Source organism: Nothobranchius furzeri, chromosome 11 (assembly GCF_043380555.1).
Source record: "Nothobranchius furzeri strain GRZ-AD chromosome 11, NfurGRZ-RIMD1, whole genome shotgun sequence".
In the NCBI taxonomy this organism is placed as follows: Eukaryota; Metazoa; Chordata; class Actinopteri; order Cyprinodontiformes; family Nothobranchiidae; genus Nothobranchius; species Nothobranchius furzeri.
In genome coordinates, this window is record NC_091751.1 from 25,885,144 (window position 1) to 25,905,446 (window position 20,303).

At 45.1% G+C, this 20,303-nt stretch overlaps 1 protein-coding gene across 3 annotated transcripts in view; it reads right to left on the bottom strand.

The window, feature by feature from the left end:
• The window catches only part of vars2 (valyl-tRNA synthetase 2, mitochondrial), a 25,682-nt gene continuing 5,379 nt past the window's right edge, over positions 1 to 20,303 (bottom strand). For all 3 annotated transcript variants that reach the window (XM_070556043.1, XM_054745314.2, XM_054745308.2), the window contains 26 exons: positions 16,331 to 16,452; positions 16,189 to 16,255; positions 15,757 to 15,854; positions 15,606 to 15,687; positions 15,357 to 15,476; positions 13,378 to 13,486; positions 13,218 to 13,306; positions 11,071 to 11,161; positions 10,826 to 10,953; positions 10,623 to 10,726; positions 10,432 to 10,513; positions 9,861 to 9,937; positions 9,031 to 9,118; positions 8,706 to 8,799; positions 5,553 to 5,623; positions 5,354 to 5,479; positions 5,170 to 5,274; positions 4,911 to 4,979; positions 4,746 to 4,824; positions 3,410 to 3,540; positions 2,612 to 2,764; positions 2,292 to 2,531; positions 1,731 to 1,842; positions 1,455 to 1,654; positions 689 to 838; positions 1 to 260 (listed from right to left, as the gene is read on the bottom strand). In XM_070556043.1, the coding sequence (XP_070412144.1) occupies positions 195 to 260; positions 689 to 838; positions 1,455 to 1,654; positions 1,731 to 1,842; positions 2,292 to 2,531; positions 2,612 to 2,764; positions 3,410 to 3,540; positions 4,746 to 4,824; positions 4,911 to 4,979; positions 5,170 to 5,274; positions 5,354 to 5,479; positions 5,553 to 5,623; positions 8,706 to 8,799; positions 9,031 to 9,118; positions 9,861 to 9,937; positions 10,432 to 10,513; positions 10,623 to 10,726; positions 10,826 to 10,953; positions 11,071 to 11,161; positions 13,218 to 13,306; positions 13,378 to 13,486; positions 15,357 to 15,476; positions 15,606 to 15,687; positions 15,757 to 15,854; positions 16,189 to 16,255; positions 16,331 to 16,452 (2,853 nt within the window). In that variant the 3' untranslated portion in view covers positions 1 to 194. The remainder of the gene's footprint in view (positions 261 to 688; positions 839 to 1,454; positions 1,655 to 1,730; positions 1,843 to 2,291; positions 2,532 to 2,611; positions 2,765 to 3,409; positions 3,541 to 4,745; positions 4,825 to 4,910; positions 4,980 to 5,169; positions 5,275 to 5,353; positions 5,480 to 5,552; positions 5,624 to 8,705; positions 8,800 to 9,030; positions 9,119 to 9,860; positions 9,938 to 10,431; positions 10,514 to 10,622; positions 10,727 to 10,825; positions 10,954 to 11,070; positions 11,162 to 13,217; positions 13,307 to 13,377; positions 13,487 to 15,356; positions 15,477 to 15,605; positions 15,688 to 15,756; positions 15,855 to 16,188; positions 16,256 to 16,330; positions 16,453 to 20,303) is intronic.

Sequence of the window (20,303 nt, forward strand, 5' to 3'; positions counted from 1 at the left end):
TTCAGAGTGAAAAATAGTTTTTTTTTATTGTTCTGGAGAATAAATAAATCACAGTTCAGATCAGGTCAAACCAGGTAACGATGGTGAGTCTCCATGTTCATGTCTTTACAGTCTAGCTTTAAGCTGGGTAGAGATCTTCATCTCTGGTTTTTAGATGTAAACCATTTCTGCCCGGGAGGCTGTAGTCCTGTTGATCAGATCTTCTCCAAGACCTTCATCTGGTCCTCAATGGTTTTTAGTTCCTGCTGCAAGGCCAAGACCTGACCACAGAAACAAAACACTAGCATTAACAGTCACTTTATGAATGCTATTTGCACGTGGTTATTAGTAGAGGAGAAGCTTTTTGGCCACATAGAGTCAAAATTTCCTCCCCTTGCGGTCAGCTCATGGGTCACCAGAACATTCATTTAAAAAAAATCATGCAAGTGAACGAGGCTAAGAGCTATTCTCTAATCAGCGTTGCTTTACATATCTCTCATACTCTCAGGTAAACAGAGGATCTGAATCTGTTGAGTCTACACCCCAAACCTCACCTCTACCCATCAGCTGCGACTGAATGAAGCAGATCAGGAATAAAAGCAGATGAAATGGCAGACCTCACACACAGGGATGGGTGAGGGAGTAACTGGTCTCACCCTGAGGGGGGTGAGGAGCAGCTGGAAATGATTACTTCCTGTGAAGAGCAAACCTTTTTCGCTGTCTGCTGCTGGATGTGATCAGGAACTTTTGTTTGGTAGTCAGAGGACCGAAGTCTGTCGAGGAGTTGTTCCAGTTTTGGAGTTAGTTTGCTTCTCCGCTGGGAAAGCTGCAAGAGTTGTTGATCCAAGATCACGCCGCTCTGAAAGAGGAAGCATTCAGTTAGACGTGACCTATGTCCCGACCAGTCTGGTCCGGTGTGTCCTGATCTGAGTCAACATGGTAAAACTGGGAGCGTTTCTCCATCATTTAGGTTTCGAGTTTTATTCTGAACAACAGAAAGAACGCCACTAAGTTAAAGAGCAAGTCACCACCAAATCAACTTTTCTTTGCTGATAAACTATATAAACGAGTGTCTAATATACACACGTGTAGTCAATAATTTGGCACTTTAGTACATCTTAGTTAAAATTAATATATTCTGCCTAAAAATGCCAGTGAAGTGCCCTCTTCAGGTAAAAACTCTGCACTACATTTTTATTTAAATCTGCCATCGCTATTAGCTAAGTGGTACCCTATGATGTTAGCTGGTACCTTATGATCTCACCATGCCACTGTGAGCCTGTGTATTTGTTAGCAGCTCCGCTCTCTCGGTCTGCCAGACAGTGTCTCCTTGTGGCACATTTTTCAAACAGGAAATGGGAGTGGAGTTACTCTCATAGGGCGTGACTTGCTTTTTAAGTTTCCACAGATATGTGAGGTTAAACATTTTAAGCTCCACCCCCTCCATCCTGTTTACTTGAAAAGCTGAAACTCACCTGAGGAGGCAGGTGAAGCCGACAGGTGTGGTCCACCACACCAATGAGGCTTCCTTTAGGTGGAGGTATGGACTGTGTGGATGGGAGATCTGCTCCATCAGGACAGGAGATGTGGAAGTTGGAGATTCTGCCTAAAGTCAAGACCGCCGACCCAAAGTCAGTCAGAATCCGAGCCTGACTGGGTGAACACTCGACCCACACTGAAACAACAAGTAAGCAGCTTTGTGTGTGACACTAGATCTTTGTGAGGTTTGCTTAGAAATGATGCTAACTTACGGTCGGGTTTTTCCTTTGTGAGACCACACTGGGCTCTCAGGGAGCGGGTCACTCGGACCACTTCTTGGACAAACAGGAAATTTTTTTCCACTTCAGGGAAATGCCAGTGAACCTGCCAAAACAAGGACACGCCACACCAAGACCCAGAATAAACCACAGGCAGGTAAAAAGATCATGTAAGAAAAACATCATATCTTGCCCGCTCTAAAACAATAAATGTTATCTGAATCTGGCTCCCTGTTCGGCCTTGGCTGGGGAACACAAAACTACAGAGGAACGAATACAGATGCATTTTTTTTCTTTAGAAAATTGTAAATTCAATACTTCAGCTGCAATCAAACTATTGAAAATAGAACTATTTTCTATCTTTAGCAAATTCACTTTCTGTATTTCCTTGAGTGCATCATTAAGAGTTCCTGCTTGTATCCTTGTTTGAGTTCATCCAGCCTCCATGTTTTCATTTGGTGGCCTTGAGTTTTTAGAAAGGCGCCCTAAAATAAAATGTTTTAATATATTTAAACTGGGACCTAAATCCAGAGAGGTTTCCGTCTCTGTTCCTACCAGTTGACTGGACCGTGGGTACGGCTGCAGACACAGGCTGGTCTGGGTCCCAGGATCAGATCTGAAGGGCTGGAGTCGCTGCCACAACTCTTCCGTGATGAAGGGCATGAACGGGGACAGCAGGGCCAGAGACAGAGACACGCAGTGAAAGAGGACAGTCTTGGTGATGTCACTGTGAGCTGGGTCCGTCTGGACTACTGTCCCCTTGTCCTGCTTCAGCAGAACTGGCTTTGCATATTCCTTCAGGGGGGGAAAAAACACACGGGTTACTGGTCTGGATCTGTGAAGGCGTCTCCTGTGTCTTAAGTTCTGTTTCTCACTATGTAAACGTCACACAGGCTGTGGACCCAGAAGGAGTACATCGCGAAGGTGGCAGCGTGGACCTCATAGACCTCCAGAGCCTGTTCACACTGGAGGATGGTGCTGTAAAGTCTGGAGCAGATCCATCTCTCCATGCTCCCTTCAGTGACCATCTGAAAGCACACGCAGACATCAGATCCCCACTTCACACTGGGATGACTGGGTGAGCATTAGCTTGGATTCGCAGTTACGAGTCATGCGGGGTGAAACCTTTGAGTAGAGGCCATTCAGGGTAAGATTTATAACTTTTACACAGAAACACTTCAGCGTGAAGAGAACGTTCTCTAAGGTGGTAAACACAAACAACAAGGAGAATGTCCGAGTGTTTGGATACAGAACAACTGACTTTTGTCGGAGTTCGTTGCTGTTAGCCTAAAAGCACAACCGGACCTCCTGGGATTTTTGAAGGCTGCGATTACATTTAATAACAAATGTTTTACTGAGTTTGTCCACAATCCTCTTAGACTGGCTCTCACAGCGGTGTCACACTGACGGCAAGAGTATGTGAGCACACGCACGCACGTCTGTGCTTTCATTTTAACATTTATATTCAATTATCAGCCATCATTTATCCACAGAAAATAAAACAGGAAAAGGTTTTTCTGAAATGATTTTCAGGACTTTAGTCAATAAAAGCCAGTCAGCTGGACACCATGGCATGAGAGCACACAGTCGGTACAGTTTAGGTGTACGATTTAATTCTAGATTAAAACCTGAACACAAACCCACTTATCAGTGTGTTCCTGTAACACCTGTACCTCTTCAGGAGTTCCCATCGGAGCTGGACTATTTTCCAGAACCCCCAGGGTAAACCTTAGAGTCTGCCACATTTTATTACAGAAGTGTCTGCAGTTCAGGACTTCAGAGACTGACAGGCTGATGTCTTCACCTGGGAAGCAAACAGGACAAAAGCAGTAAACCATTAAACCAGATGTACTTTATGGGCCATTCCCATCTGTACCGGGTCGGCCCGGGCCGGGTAGCGTAGGTTGTTTACATATCTGGGTGGCCTGGTATTGTTCCGGGCCAACCAAGGCTCATTCTCAGCCCTCTTCTCGAGGGGGTCTGCTTCAGGCCGACCAGGGCCAACACACCCACTGCTGACAGCAAATTCACACCTTCCATTAGAGCAAGCCTCTGATTGGTGGGTAGAATCAGCCCACATGGGCTTAAGGCAAGGATGTGTGGAAACAACCGGGCCAGGCTGGGGCCGACTGGGGCTACCCGGCCCGGGCCGACCCGGTACAGATAAGAATGGCTTAGTGATCCCAGTATCAGACTGTTCTCTTTTAGCAAACACAACAAGACTCATCTTACAAATTAAATAAGACAACTGTTGTATCACAGATGAGCTGCCGCACCACCTAAAGTCAGACTTGTTAAAAACCAAGTTCTCTCTTTTATTCAACACATTTGTGGTAGTCTCTAGTATGAATTAGATGAATGTATGCCTTGTTGTGAATAGATCTCTGTGGATAAAAGCTCTGGTGCTCCTGTTCCAGGAAGCGGAAGTGAGCCGGAGCAGAAAACAGCAGAATTTGGAGTTTTACTTTCTTGATAGACGAAAATCTTACCTCTGATTGGCTAACCGCAGCGCAATTTCACCATTGACTCTGTTTGCTCTGGAATGTTGATGTTTTATCTCCACAAATATCATGAGCCTGGAAGAGTTCTGCTGTGTGGTGGAGTTGCTAATACTAGTGGCTAGCTTCTACTCGCCGAGACGTTCTCTGCGGTTTCCTGGAGGCTAAACCAACAGCAGCCTTCTGCTTACTGAGCCAAGAGGGGTGAGTCCATGAATGCTACTTTTCAGTGTGACGTGTACACTCTAATCCCAGCGTTTCCCCATCTATTTTCTATCAGAAGCTAATGCGGGAAATAGGGGTAGAAGACTATTTTCATCTGAAACTCAAGCGACCGATCCTGTTTCAAAAGGAAGTAAAATAAATCGTTGGAGATTAGGATAAACAACTAAGAACATTAATAAAAATTCACAAAGGCTGTAAAACTAAAAAAAGAGTAACGTCAGACATGGAACCTGCTGCCAAAGTGAGACTGATACCTGTGGGACCTCAGTGTAGGTATCACCCTTACCTTGGATCTTGTGAGAACAAAGAGCTAGTCTCAGAGCATCAGTTCCACACTGAGGGATCCCTTTAGGGAAGTCCTTCCTCTGAAGGGGACAAACACAACAGATAGGATCGGAATAAAGTAGTAAATAAATCTGAGTAAAGTTACAGTTACTAAAGAGAAGAGGACCTGGGCCTCCAGAGCCACGAGATGTTCTCTAGGATCAAGGTTTCCCTCCTTCACCTTCTCCTGAAGTCTCTGTGGACACAGAAAACCTGTTTAGATGATTAAGCTCGGACGGAACAGCTCCCACAGCTTTACGACTACAGAATGGGTGACTCCTGTATTCATCGTAAAAACAAAAGCTTTTTTCTGTCAGGAGATGTAAAGCAACCATGAGAATGTTCAAGTGGCTAGGGTAGGATGACCTTAAGTTTTGTTTCCTCACCTGGAGAGAAACTCCATGTATAAAGTCTAATGGATCAATGACGTTCCCGAGGGATTTACTCATCTTCCTCCCGTATTTATCCCTCACCAGGGAGTGGAACAGCACCTGGGAGGAGCAATGAGAACAACACCTCAACAGGCTGAGCTCCCAGTCCGAGTTTTAACTTTAGGTTCTGATGAACAACCTGTTTAAAGGGGAGCTGGCCCGTTAGCTCGGTTCCCAGCATCACCATCCGGGCTACCCAGAAGAAGATGAGGTCACTGCCTGTCTCCAGGATGGAGTTGGGGTAAAAGTGCTGCAGATCAGATGTCTGTGGCAGGAGACAATCAGACGTCAGATAAGAAGTTTACTGGAGGTTGGTTCTGATGCTCACTGAGCCGTACCTGTTCTGGCCAGCCAAGCATAGCAAAAGGGAACAGCCCAGAGGAGAACCAGGTGTCCAGAACATCTGGGTCTGACATGGAAGAACAAACAAGTACAACTTGTGAAATTACACTGTAATCTGCATTCAGCGGAAGTCAGATATGATCACACTGAGCTACTCAATCAACATGATTCTACCTTCTCTACGTCTATATATGAACGAACGGCTGTCATCAAAATTGATCCATATGGATGGAATTAGACGCAGGCAGCCAGCTTACTGACTGATTAGAAGGTTCTTTGTTTTTAAGAACGTTGACTCAAAGAGAGCCACAACTGGCTTGATGTTGTTTCCGGACCTGAAAACTAAACTTGTGAATCACAGAAGAGCTCAGACAGGTTTCCTGTAGGTCACACAGGAGAAAATCCTTCACCCAGATGCCGCGCCTCTGGAGGGAAACTTAGTGTTTTTTAACATCCCACAACTGGCAAAGCTACCTTAGGTCCCAGTAACATCAGAGACTGGGACAGTTTAAAGCTCCAGAAAGATTTTAATCATTATTAACCCTCTTATGAGCACTATTATATATTAGCGTAAAACTTAAAAAATACCCTTAATTAGATTTGCCCATTAGCCAGCTGAGTTTGCGTAAAAAGAAGAAAAAGTTTAACTGCAGAGAACTGGTCAGGTCAGGTTAACATGCTGTTGATTCAAGTCAACACTGAAGGATGGAGACACCAGATGAAATGAGATATTAAATTCCTACTAGTGTCATGGTCTGCGTCTGCATCTCCGCCCATGTTTCTCCTTATGTTCTCCATCCCTCTCTAGGTTTTCCTTTTGTGTCTCCTAGCGCCCTCACGTGTCCTTGTCTGCGTCTTCCTCTTGTGTCTCCTGGTGTTCCCCATTTGCCCCCAGATCTTCAGCTCTCTAGGTTTCCCTTCTCAGGCATCCCCCTCCCAGGTCCTGTGCTCCCTTGGCCCCCTTTTAGTCACGCCCCTGTAGTTTTTCTTTCTGTAGTGTTTTCCTTTAGTTTCAGCTTCCCTCTTAGAATATTAGTTATGTTTGCTGCCCTTCTGGTTTTTAGGTTTTTCTCTTAGGTCATTTTCCTTTAGTTACAGCTGTTCGTGTTATTAGTCTCTTTAGTGTGTTTTTCCCACCGGTGTTTGTGGTTTTTCTCCCCCCTTAGATTATTAGTTATGTTTCCTGCTCTTCTTGTCTTTAGGTTTTATTCTTAGATCATGTTAGTTTCCTCCCTGATTAGTAATTGAGTTCACCTGGTCTCTCTCTCCCCACACACGTGCAGTTCATCTCCCTCTCATCCTCCCCAGTGTATAAAGCCCTGTCTGTGTCACAGTATTTTGTCGGTCCATTTGTTTTCTGTCATACTCGGTCTCGTTCGCTCTCCAGTGTTTCCAGTGCTTCTAGTGTCTCTAGCTTCTAGTGTTTTTGATCTCTGATTTAGTCTTTTTGGATTTTTGGTTTTTGGCTCCCTGCCTTTTGGATTATCCCTAAGATAAAGAATTTTATTTCATCTTCCACCCCTGCCTCGTCCGTCTGGTTCTCTGCATCTTGGGTCCTAACTTCCTCCTGAACCAACTCGTGACAACTAGTGCAGTTATAACTAAGAATAATTTCTACTTGTTGATATTTTTATTTTCATTTTTGACTAGTAAGAATATTAGTTGGAAAAGGATAAATTATGTTATTTCTGTGTAGAATAGGAATTACATAGAGGTGTTGTTGATTAGATGCTAAAATGGCTTGCCGTACTTACTTGTAGCCAAATACAGGGGGAATTTAGAACATTACCTTGTTAGCCCTTGTTCACTGGATTGTTCTAATATTATTGTTTAATCACTTCAGTCACTATAGTCGGACTCAGTTGTAGCTTATTTGTCTGCGTGGTGATCTCAGAGACGATGATAAGTTGGAGGTGTGTCAACTTTTTTTCTGCCAGCTCTGCAGATGGACGAGCCATCGTTCTGAAATTCTCCCTTCAGCTTGTTTTGGCCCCCAAACACCTTGAAATGGGCCTGAGTGTGGGACTGAGTTTTGAAGGTGATCTGAATGAGATAATATACATAAATATTACATTCTTATAAATTATTGCTTTGTACAGTTTAAAATGTGTGGTGGGATAAATCTACCAGCCTTTTCAAGCCCCTGTTTGTTTTCTTGTTTTTTAGTTGACTATCTTCCTGTCCTGGCTGTCTCTGATCTCCATACATCTCCTTTCCCAGTGCCTGGCTTCCTCCTTTTAAACATCATGAGTTACCTTTGAACTATTCAGTTCAAAGGGATCTACTGACCACAAAATCAGTGGCATAATATAGGTAGAAACAGGATCTGCGTACATTTAGGGCTTCTAGGGAGCCCATCACCTTTTCAGGGGAGCCTGGCTCCCCTTAGCTCCCCGTAATTCGAAACCTGCTCTCAACTTCCTACTTCATAGGGACTTTCTTGAAACGGCTTGTTTTTAGCAGACATTACCTAAAAATCTCTAGAGATGCTCTAGTTTGTGATTCTGGTTTTTATTTATTTACATTTTATTGAAGTTGTGTTGTTAGCTACGAGCCTAACATTTCATTTGCTCTCTGTAGGTTACCTGAAGACTTTATACTTTGGGTTTCACAATCCACAATGGGAGTCCTGACCACTAACCACTATTCTAAAATGTCTAGTCTAGTATATTCTCATAGCATTTACTGTTCCAATTAATGATTAGTATATAACGGAGTCTAGTTTATCTATGAGTGAAATTAAAACTGGGACATTTTTTAAGGGAATACTAATATGGAAAAACGAGAATAAGTAGAAAAACTGTTTATGAAATTCTTTCAAGCCCAAAACGAGAGACTTGACAAGTGTGATCCTGAAATTGTGAAGAACTGTCAGCGCAGCGGAGCCTTTCGGATCACAACTCCACCTCTCCTGGTTCTGACTCTACACAGCGTGTTGTGTGTGACGTCTTCGGTGCATGCGGGCCGCTTTGGGTTTGTGAACCATTCACACTGGAGAGTGTTTGCTTGTCGCATTTCAGTTATAATGTGAACAAACGCACAAAAAAATCGGATTTACTCAAAAAAAAAAAATCTAAACTGTGCATTAAGACCTGCAGTGTAAAAGCAGCCTAATATAGGTCAAGGGTCAAGGAGAGTTTATATCTCACCCTGTCTTAAAGTGATCTCTTCTGGTTTCACCCCATATTTCACAGCAGCTCTCCGTCGGGCCTCATCTGCACTCAGGCCCCAAACCCACTTTTCCTAACACACACACACACACACACACGCACACACACAGGATACATCAGATAAAAGGCTCTGAATAAACCATAGAGCTAAGTTAATCACACACACACACACGCACACACACACACACACGCACGCACACACACACACACACACACACACACACACACACACACACACACACACACACACACACACACACACACACGCACACACACACACACACACACACACACACACACACACCTCTGCACTGGAACTGGAACCAGTAAGCTGTACTTGGTAGGCAGGGATCTGATGACCCCACCACAACTGTCTGGAAATGCACCAATCACTGAGGAGCAAACAGGAGATGAAGTGTTACACCAACAGCTGGATTCAGAAGGTTAGTGCATGTGACACTTAACCCCGGGTTTCCATGGGAGCCGTCAGCAGCACATTACTGCAGCAGCACGTCTTGCTCGCGTAAGCTGCTGCTTGGCCCTTCCCACGAGACGCGAAGCAGCAGGGGAGCAGCTGTCACCGACCGAGCACGAAGTCACACGAGTGACTTCGTCAGTAAACACAACAACAAGCAGGAGAAAACTACAACATGGCTCCAAAAGGTTTGTGTTTTTATGTTCTGTCCGTTTTATAATCGCCAATACGGACCTGAAAAACAAAGGAGACCGCTAGCTAGGTGATAACTTCTCACGGGGCCGCACAGTTAGTAACCTTTTTTAAAAGTAAAGCAACCGGAAAGCAGCACGTTCTTTATTCTGAAAATCTCTGTAGCTTCTCTCCATTTCCGCGTCCGATTTCCTGTCTTTCCTTCCCCAAAAATCTCGAACTTGACCCGTTTCAGAGGCGTCGCGCGTAGAAAATAGAACCGGCGCGTAAAGGCCGCGACATGCTGCTTCTGACACGCGGCCGACTCGCGCTGCTGACGGCTCCGGTGGAAAAGGTTCTGTTGACCACAGCGGTTCCCATCAGCAGCTATAACGTGCTGCTGCAGTAACGTGCTGCTGACGGCTCCCGTGGAAAGCCGGGGTTAGGAACACGGAACCACTTAGAACCTGCATGGTAAAAACCGGTACCTGATGTTGGACATCCAGTTCCTCCATGTCTTGGTGAAGTGTTGAGGAATGATTTCCAGATGTCCATCTTCCACAGCCTGTCAGTTAAAAAAATATCAATTATTTATTTATATGCGAGGATCTTCACAAGAACAACGAAACCAAAACAAAAAAATATTTTAAAACTATCATGACAAAAATGGAAAAAAGGAAACATTTTGACCCCCAAAAAAGCGAATAAAAATAAAAGTTACATGCAGATAAACATACGTCATGAGACCTCCGTAGCCATGGTAACAGACAATAAGCCACAGACTTTTTAGACACTTGTAGCCATCTTTCTCCTTGCTTGTTATCATGCAAACGTCTGAAATCACGAGTGGTTTTGCAATTCTCCATTTTATGACCTCACAAGACAAGCTGTGTGGAATGCTTTTGCTCTCGTTTTGCGTCAGAATCACTCCCAGTTGGAAGGGAGCTCGCGGGTAAAACGTTTCCATCATGGCTCTCGCCGCTTCGCGTCAGATGGAAAGTAAACAGTTTTATAAACGAAGCCCCAGGTCTTGTGCTATTGAACATCTGACAAAATCACCTGAACAGCTTTTTTAGCCATTGTGTCACAGCGAACAAACCACTGCTTCTTCAGAAGAGGTTCGATGATGTCTCCGGATCGGCTGAGGAGTCAGGACAGACACAGAGTCACACAATGGCACTGTCCTCTTCAGAGACATGGAGCTACAGATGTTAGCTTCAGTAAGAAAACCTGGACACTGGTTCTGGTACCTGCAGACTGGAACTGCCATGGCATGGTCCTGCTTTCCTCTGAACAGCTTCTTCTCAACCAGAGCGTCCACAATCATCTGTCTGGCATCAAATCGCTTTACACCCTTGAACCAACAAAAGACAGCTGGCGTAAAAACATATGAAGCTCACCGCTTCACCAGGAGCTCAGCCCTGTTCTCAGGGCTCACAGTAAGCCCGAGTACCTCCAGCCACTGTCCACAGGATGGCATCATTGTCCCATCTTCTCCAATCACAGATATGCGAGGCAGAGAGTGTCTCAGAGACAGAAGGAAGTCTGTGTGATCGTGAGCAGGAGTCACCTTCACTGCTCCTGTAAACACAGGCAGGTGAAACGTAAACATCTCCAGTGGGAACAAGAGCTGCTCATCAGGAGGGCTGATGGGTACACTGGTCCTCAGCATTGGCCCAATAGAATAGTTTTAGTCACCTGTTCCCAGTTTCATGTCCACCACAGGGTCAGTGATGATGGGGAGGAGTCTGTTGGTGAAAGGATGCCTGCAGTGTTTACCATGAAGAGCCTGAGATGAGAAAAAAAAAACAAAGATGAGATAAAAATAATAAACAAACATCATCTACCAATCAGAACAACGCTTCATTTCACTACGTAGACCACAAAAATAACACTCATACTAGCTCACCCCTTTAGTTATGCCGTTATAAGCTTCAGACTTTAATTCCAGTTAGGGTTAGTTTAGGTTATTCTGGCTCATCCCTTTAGTTATGCTGCTATTAGGCTTAGACAGCTGGAGGACATTATGACCACTCGTCTTCCTTCTGCTAGCTTTACTCCATCACCACCATCATCAGCTTTATAAAGGGCTTTTAACACAACCACATGGACAACCAAAGCACTGTACATAATGAAGGCATCAAAGCACAACACTTAGAACAAGTTAAAATCTAGAACCAATAAAGCGAGAATGATAAAAGATCGTTAAAGGGACACTTGGCAGTTTTGCTTGCTTTTAGCACCCCCTAGTTTCCCTCGACATACTTGACATACTGCCAACAGCCATTGTAATATACAATAACTCTTTGATGACTTGATTATTATTATTATCCTGAACTACTACAGCAATCAATTTCCCTCTGGGATTAATAAAGTTTTTTTTAATTGAATTGAATTGAATTATGAGCTATAAGTGATTAAACTGAAAACAAAATGTATTTTGCTGTTTGTTCATCTTTTTAACACCTTAATCTAACAGCTGAAATGTCTCCTCAGCTTTCATTAGTGTCTACAGGAGGGATTCATCACTACATCAAACAAATCAGCTGTGTTCAAGATCTGAAACATGCAGGAAACGTGCTGGAAGCAGACTCTGAGGTTGCAAGTGTGGTATTCTGACCACAGGGGGCAGTAGCAAGGGTGGGCAACTCCAGTCCTCGAGGGCCGGTATCCTCCATCTTTTTGTTATTTCCCAGTTCCAACACAGTTGATTCAGCAGCTCATCAAGCTGCAGAAGCCAGCTAATCTCCTGCTGACTGAAATCAGGTGTGTTGAAAAAGGGAAAACAGTAAAACATGTGGGATAGTGGCCCTCGAGGACCAGGATTGCCCCCCCCCCCCCCCCCCCCCCGCTGTAAAGGATCATTTAGCACAAACTGGCTCCAGAAAATTATTTTAAAATATTAAAAATTTGCATAGTATGGCTTTAAAAGCAAATAAAAAGATAACCGCTGAGCAAGAAGGCTAGAAATCAAAAACTGGCTTTCAGCTGACACAAACACATTGGAGCCAGGAGGAGTTCCTTCCACAGAACTGGAGCCAAGGCTGACAAAGCAAGTCCCGCTGCAGATTTTAATTTATGTTGTGGAACAGCCAACTCACCCCATTTACCCTTTATTTTAAAATGTAAAAGTACTTCTTTTCTATTATGGTTAAAATTATGATTTGTCCAACTTAATGCATCTCTATGTAACTGTGGTTATATAAGTAAGTTTGATGTTTTTATCTGAACAAAAAGCCCCTGACTTACAGCGTTTTTGAGCATTTTTACTGTTTTTTGAAGAGTCACAGAATATTGTGCTCTATGACCATGTACACACCAAAACTAGCAAAAAAGAAAAGAGTAGGCTCACTTTTTACATCAGGAAGAATCCGCTTCTTTCTAGCTTTTTCTCACAATCCGTTGTCGAAATGTGAGCTGCAGACTCTTTTCAGGTTTTAGCCTCAGCTTAGGCACAGCGGCGTCCCAAACCGATCTTCCTGGTTCATGGATTGTCTACTTCATGATCACGTAACGTGTGACACACACAGGTGGAAATCAACTTTAGAGGCGCAACGTTTACTCTAAAGGTGCGCGAGCTTGTTCCCAAATCCGTCCCAAATAACTCCGTTGTAGTTTACCTTCCTAAAGAAAAACGTTTGACTAACTGGAGGTCTGTTTCCAACCTGACACCTTTAGTGTGTGCAGTAAATCAGTAACCACTGATGTGGTTTAGGACCACATTATCTACGTAAATAAGAGAAGCTGTGAGGAGACATTTGTTTTCAGAACGTGTGACTAAACTCCCCCCTTCTCCAGGACTTTGTCACTCATTAAAAATGAAAGTAAAGGAAGAAAGTCCTGACCTGGTATCGAGGATCATCCGGGTGAACAGCTACAGCCACATCACCAAGCATGGTCTCAGGACGAGTGGTGGAAACGCCCACCTCACTGTCTGGAACATTGGAAACATCAGTTCAACATGCAAACAATGTCAGAATCATCAGACAGTAACCAAACACTCACTGTGGTCTTCTACGGGGTACGCAAAGGTCAGCATTGATCCAAACTCCACCTTATTCTCATAACCAGGAACAGACAGCGCGGTCGGCCCGGGAACTTCCACGGAGTCCACCTGAGGACAAATTCCAGATCCAAAACACACAGACAGGTTCAGAACATGCCTTGAAGCGTATCTTGTTGGTCATCGTGATGTGATAACAATTAGTCTCTGTCAGAATTTTTTTAACTGCAAGAATGAAAGAAAAGATGTAGAAAACGGTAGTGAGAGCGGCCATGTTGCCTGGCTCATAGACGGTGTCCATGAGGACAATACAGGAGGCACAACTAGAGGTTCTCTTTGGGGGGACAATGATGGACAGGATCAGAAACGACCCCATCAGAGGCGAAGCTCATGTTAGAAGTTAGGAGATGAAGGCAGCGAGGACAGACGTAGATGGTTTGAACACGTCCAGAAGAGAGACAATCAGGTAAAACTGGAAAAATGTATGTCAGTAATGCAACTTAGACTGAGAGACCATCTAAAGCACATGTGTCAAACTATGGTCCTCGAGGGCCACTATCCTACATGTTTTAGTGTTTTCCCTGCTTCAACACACCTGATTTCAATCAGCAGGTGATTAACAGGCTTCTGGAGAGCCGGCCGAGCTGCTGCACAGGTGAATCAACTGTGCTGAAACAGGGAAACGATAAAAAAAGATGCAGGATACCGGCCCTCGAGGACTGGAGTCTGACACCCCCGATCTAAAGGCTCAGGAACCCTTTGCAGGTGTTTGGATCATTCATTCATTAGCTGATTAGAGTGTGACACTTTAGCCATTTTTACAAAACAATGCCGTCAATTTGCCTCAACTCGGTGGTGGCATCAGGAGTTATGGCGCAATCACGTCCATTTTATAAAAGATTAGGCGATGGGGGCAAAAAGGGAGGATAGGGCCAGTCCCTGCGCTGCCGGGGACTTCTGTTTATCTTGGACATAACTTGCTTTTTATTGCAATTGAAGCAGCGCTAGTTACGTATTTTTAGAAAGCTGCTCTTAAAGGTCTCCCCCACAGTTCCCATGCAGTCTCTGGTGATCTGACCTCTAGCTTTAACGGAGAGAGGCTCCTGGAGCGCCGCAGCGCTCCAGTTTGCCGTCTCAGCTGATTTTGTTCAAGAAGCAAAACTTAAGGCCCATATTTACTTTCATTTTCAATTAAGTTGCCGGCCCGAGCTTGGCATCAACTCCCTACGTCATCATGACACCTCCCTCTGTTGTGCCGAGACGTAATCGCCGTTTATTAGGCAGACGATTACCTCAATATTACTACCAAGGGAGGCAGAACGAATACTGCAAAATCTGCACAAAGCCATGCCGGCATGGCGCGTTTATAAGACTCACCGTTGCGGTGAAAGTACGCCGATTTGCCGCCAGGGAGTGTCTAGTAAAAAGGGCTTTTGAGTCTAGAATATTGAACCCTTTGACAATATTCTAATTGTCTGAGATTTTGAATTAAGGGTTTTTCATAAATTATAAAGTAGATGGCAGGAAGGGAAGAGAAAAAAAGATAAATCTGTGTTATTTAAATTTGATCTATCCTGCAGCTTTCATTATCTGATAAATAAAACATCTGACAATGAAAGGAAATGAAAACAGTACAGCAATAAACTAAAATATGTACTGTACTGACTTTTCATGTCTCTGCATGTCTCGCTTTGAAAAGGTCATTTTTCAAAGCGAGGACATTTTGTGGTCCTCGCTTTTTAAAAATGTCTACCAGTTGGTTTTAGAGGCATGGTGTGAATGAAGTGTTAGTTAAGGTTAGGGACAGATTGGTTATGGTTAGAGAACGGGTTAGGCATAGTGGAGTCACCAATATGAATGGAAGTCAATGGAGGGTCCTCACTAAGATAGAGAGACAGGCGTGTGTGTTTGTTTGTGTGTGTGTGTGTGTGTGTGCGTGCGTGCGTGTGTGTGTGTGTGTGTGTGTGTAGAAGTTTCTCACCTCTATATCAGAGATGGTGGACTGAAGAGCACAGCTCCAGTTGACTAGAGCTTCTGATCGATAAACCAGACCTGAATCACAGAGTCTGACAAAAGCTGCCGTCACAGCTCTGCTGAAACCCTGGAGAAGAAAGAAAAAACAACAACTTTAATACATTTTACAAGCGAGAGCTTTCAATTGGGTCACTCCAGGAGAAGATATTCCATAGTTTCATGTGGTCTGTCTGATCAAACCCAGACTGGGGCTTACTGGATCCATAGTGAAACATGCTCTGCTCCAGTCCAGAGAGGAACCCAGCATCCTCAGCTGCTGATAGATCTCATCTCCTTTTCTGGAAAAGGAGAAGTTGAGTCAGCAGGGAAGAACCTCTGAAATAAAGAATGTGAAGGAGAACACTCACTCATTCTTCCACTTCCACACTTCCTGTAAGAACTCTTCTCTGGTGAAGTCTTGTCTGCGTTTCCCTTTTTCACGTAAAAGTTTCTTCTCCACAACAGTCTGCAAATGTAAGACCAGATCAGTAGAGCACATAGAGCTGCTCAGTTGTGGCAAAAATGATAATCATGACTATTTTGACTCATGAACTGGACCAGTAAATCCCTGGCTTTGCCATTCAGTTCATCTCCATTGTCACCACCACAGGTCAGATCAGATGCTGAAGGTCATAACTTTATAAACAGAACCACATCCAAGAATGAGGACTCAGCTCTTGCAAGACCAGCTAAACTTCAAGAGTGACCAAATCTCCCATCTGGGTGTGAGTGTGAGTAATTCCTTTACACTTCATCCCACAGGAAGACATGAGATATGTGAAGGACACAAGTTGTTCTACCTGAGTTGCGATACCTGCGTGGTCACATCCAGGAACCCACAGAACCCTGTAGCCCTGCATTCTCCTCCTGTTCCATGGAGAACATTCCATCAGTGTTTAAAGTGTTACCCAGAGCTACAGCAGACATGTAGGTGGCCCGTACCATCGAACCAGAGCATCCTGTACAGCCACAGTCAGAGCGTGGCCCAGGTGCAGCTTTCCTGTCACGTTTGGAGGTGGGATACAGAGAGAGAAGGTCCGCTCCTCGCCATGGGCCAACTGTTCCTGAAACAAATAACTGAACCATTAAACCGCAGAGGGTTTTATCATCATCAGTTAAATGTTAGATGAAGTGTTCAGAGGGCTCCACGTCACAAAAGCAAATCTGGTACAGTACCACCAGAACTTTGATTTATCACTTTGATCAACTAAATGCCAGAGTAGTCTAGCCTAGAAATCTAGACAGACAGCAGCAGAAGCAAAATGATTTTACTCCTCATGTTGGTCTAGCCATGCTCCATTAGAGCCTCTGCAGCCCCGACCAGTCTGGTGGCTGGCCAATCACAGCACTATCGGTTTGGTGGGTGGTGGGTTACAGCGAATGAGTGAAACTAAGATGGCAACGGCTCATTTGAAATGGCTTTGACGTCAACTCTGGACTATATAGGCTGGGGCATTTCTTTGAGTCAACAGCAGAAAGAGGTACTTAAGCTGCCTGGTGGCTGGGCTTTTACCCATGGAGCCTGGCCAGCCACAGCCTGAAGAGGAGACATGGGTTCCCCCTTTCCATGAGCTCACCACTTGTAGGGTCAAAGGGGTCAGTTGCATTGTATGTCAGGTGGTAGCCAAAGGCAGGGACCATCTGATCCTCGGCTACAAAGAATAGCTCTCGACATGTGGAATGTCACCTCTCCGGTGGGGAAAGAGCCGGGGTCGGTGTGTGAGGTTGAGAGGTTCCAGCTAGATATAGTTGGACTCACCTCAATGTGTGGTTCTGGCTCCAGAACCAGTTTCCAGAAGGGAGGTTGGACTTTCTATTATTCTGAATTTGCTCCCACTGAGAGGTACCGAGAAGGGCTGGGCATACTTGTTGCCCCCCAACTTGGTGCGTGTACTTTGGGGTTTGACCAAGCCCCCACAATGCAGCTTTAAAATTGAGGCCAACCCAGAAGTAAGAAAAATTGCAGTTCCACCCTCATCCACTGGGGGCTGGTGTCAGAAGCGAGCAAATCCTCATTGACTCCCATGTTAAAAATACCAATTTCACAGCAGAAATAAACATGTTTACAGCCTGGTACCAAAACATGTTTTTGGTTTAAATGATCTAGTTTACACTCATGACAACTCTGAGGGGGGTGAATTTTTTTCTCACTCTTCTGTTTAAGTGTATTAAAAGCCTAAAATTCTGTATAATTAATAAGCATCAGACCCACGTGACCACAGAGCTAGCTCCGTGGAAAGGCCTCAGCAGAGCCTCGGTCTGGCCTGGAAACTGCTCCAGGATTTTGAGTCTCTGTGTTTGTGTATTCTTGTTTGGATATTTTTTGTGCAATTGTTGGACAAAATGACTTGCTGTGGCATTAATTGCAATAATAGAGCGTCCAAGGAGTCTCCACTTCAATTTTTACTGTAAGTAAAATTATATTTATGTATTTTAGGTCACTGCCGAGCTGAGCTTAGATTTTAACATGTACTGTTTAACCATGAAATTTAAATGTAATAGGGTAAAACCCAGTGCATTTAACATAATGCTGCACTTTAGAAAATGGGTTGAAATATAACATGTTGGTGGAGCTGGGTTCCCACTATCGGCTTGTGGAGCTCTCGGGAGACCGATGTTTTCCACCCGGAATGCCGGCTGTTTCTCCCCGCAGCCCGGTCCATCTCTGTCTGATCGTGGCTTCTGTGTGCTGCGGCGGGCTGACGGCTTGTGGAGCTCTGGGATGGAAACCTTTCCACCCGGTTCTCCCCAGCGGCAGCTCTGCGCAGCGGCGCTTGTTTGCTGCGCAGGCTGCCGGCTTTTGGAGGTCTCGGAGACCTCTGTGTTCCACCCGGTTTTACCCAGCGGTCAGCCCGGCGTATCTCTGACTCAGAAGCTCGGGTGTTGTGCACAGGTAACTCCGGTTGTAGCTAGGTTGCTACCTCCGTTAGCTTAGCTCCCACCTCTGCATTAGCTTTGGGTTAGCTTCAGGTTAGCTTGTAGCTAGTTCGACCGGGTGTCGTCAGTTGATCCCAGCCTTACAGCCCCACCCTCAGCTCCTCCTCTCTTCCCTTTTATGGAATTGTCTGGGCTTGACGGAACCTGTGACACGGTCAAAATGGCGGTGGTGGCCACCTCCCATTTGGGATCAAAAACGTGATATTGGAGCCTGTGGAAAGGAATTGTCCACGTATATTATGTCGATGGGTTTGACCGAGTGAATGAGAGGGTAGCCTCCCTCTACCTACGTGTGGGGGGACAGGTCCTCAATGGTTTGTGTTTATGCACCAAACTGCAGCTCAGACTACTCATCCTTTTTGGAGTTCTTGGAGGGGATGCTGGAGAACGCTCCTTCTGGTGACTCCCTGATTCTGCTTGGGGACTTTAATGCTCATGTGGGCAACGACAGTGAGACCTGGAGAGGTGTAGTTGGGAGGTATGGACCCCCCTAATCTGAATCTGAGAAGTGTTTTGTTACTGGACTTCTGCGTACGTCATGCCTTGTCCATAACGAACACCATGTTCAAGCTTAAAGTTGTCCATATGTGCTCTTGGCATCAGGATACAAAGCTTGATGATCGACTTTGTCGATCCTTACTTTCTTCCTTGTCTTAGCTTTTTGCAGATGATGTGGTCCTGTTGGCTTCATCAGAACATGATTTCCAGCTTTCGCTGGAGCGGTTCGCAGCCGAGTGTGAAGCAGCTGGGATGAGAATCGGCTCCTCTAAATCAGAGATCATGGTCTTGAATCGGAAAAGGTGCATCCTTCAGGTCAGGGACGACGTCCTGCCTCAAGTGGAGGAAGTATGTCAAGGCTCTGTTCACGAGAGGGGGAAAATAAAGCGTGAGATCGATAGGCGGATTGGTGCTGCATCTGCAGTGATGTGGGCGTTGTACCGGTCTGTCGTGGTGAAAAGAGAGCTGAGCCAGAGGGCAAAGCTCTCGATATACTGGTTGATCTACGTTCCTACCCTCACCTATGGTCATGAGCTTTGGGTAGTGACTGAAAGAACGAGATCACAAATATAAGCAGCCAAAATTAGTTTTCTCCACAGGGTGTCTGGGCTCTCCCTTAGAGATAGGGTGAAAAGCTCAGTCATCCGGGAGGGGCTCAATGTAGACCCGCTGTTCCTCCACATCAAGAGGAGTCAGTTGAGGTGGCTCAGGCATCTGGTTAGGATGCCTCCTGGACGCCTCCCTGGTGAGGTTTTCTGGGCAAGTCAAACTGGGAGGAGACCCAAGGGAAGACCCAGGACACGCTGGAGGGACTATGTCTCTCGGCTGGCCAGGGAACGCCTTGGGATTCCCCCGGAGGAGCTGGCCCAAGTAGCTGGGGAGAGGGAAGACTGGGCCTCTCAGCTTAGGCTGCTGCCCCCACGAACCGACTCTGGATAAGCGGCTGAAAGTGGATGGATGGATGGAAAATAAAAATCTGATTATTGCACAAATCATTTGGCAAATGTGTTCAAGTCTGTTCTACTGGAAATACACTCAGTATTCATTGTAGGCGTTGCAGCATGGATCCCCGTGTACACTTTGAAAGCAGCAACTGGAGCACGTAGATGAAGAAGTGCTTCTAAAGAAGACGGCGTGGTTAAACAGACCTGGTTTGGGTCTCATGGTTTGCCAAAAAGCATCCTCAGTAAAATATATGGGTCGACAGGAAAGTCCTATCTGCGTTAAAAGCTTGTTAACGCAAATTGAATGCCGTTCGTTTATGAACACGTGATTAACACACAGGCTTCCAAACTTTCTGGACATTTTCTGTGATTTTGTTTCAACAAATTTCCCTCAACTGTTTCAGTTGATCGCTCCCTTTAGTAATAAAACACTATCTCTGTCGCTCGCTCACTCCATGTCGCACAGCCATGAGACCCGCGCATCAGCTGATCCAGAGGCAGAGAAAAAGGATAAACCTCCAACCTTATTTTAAAAC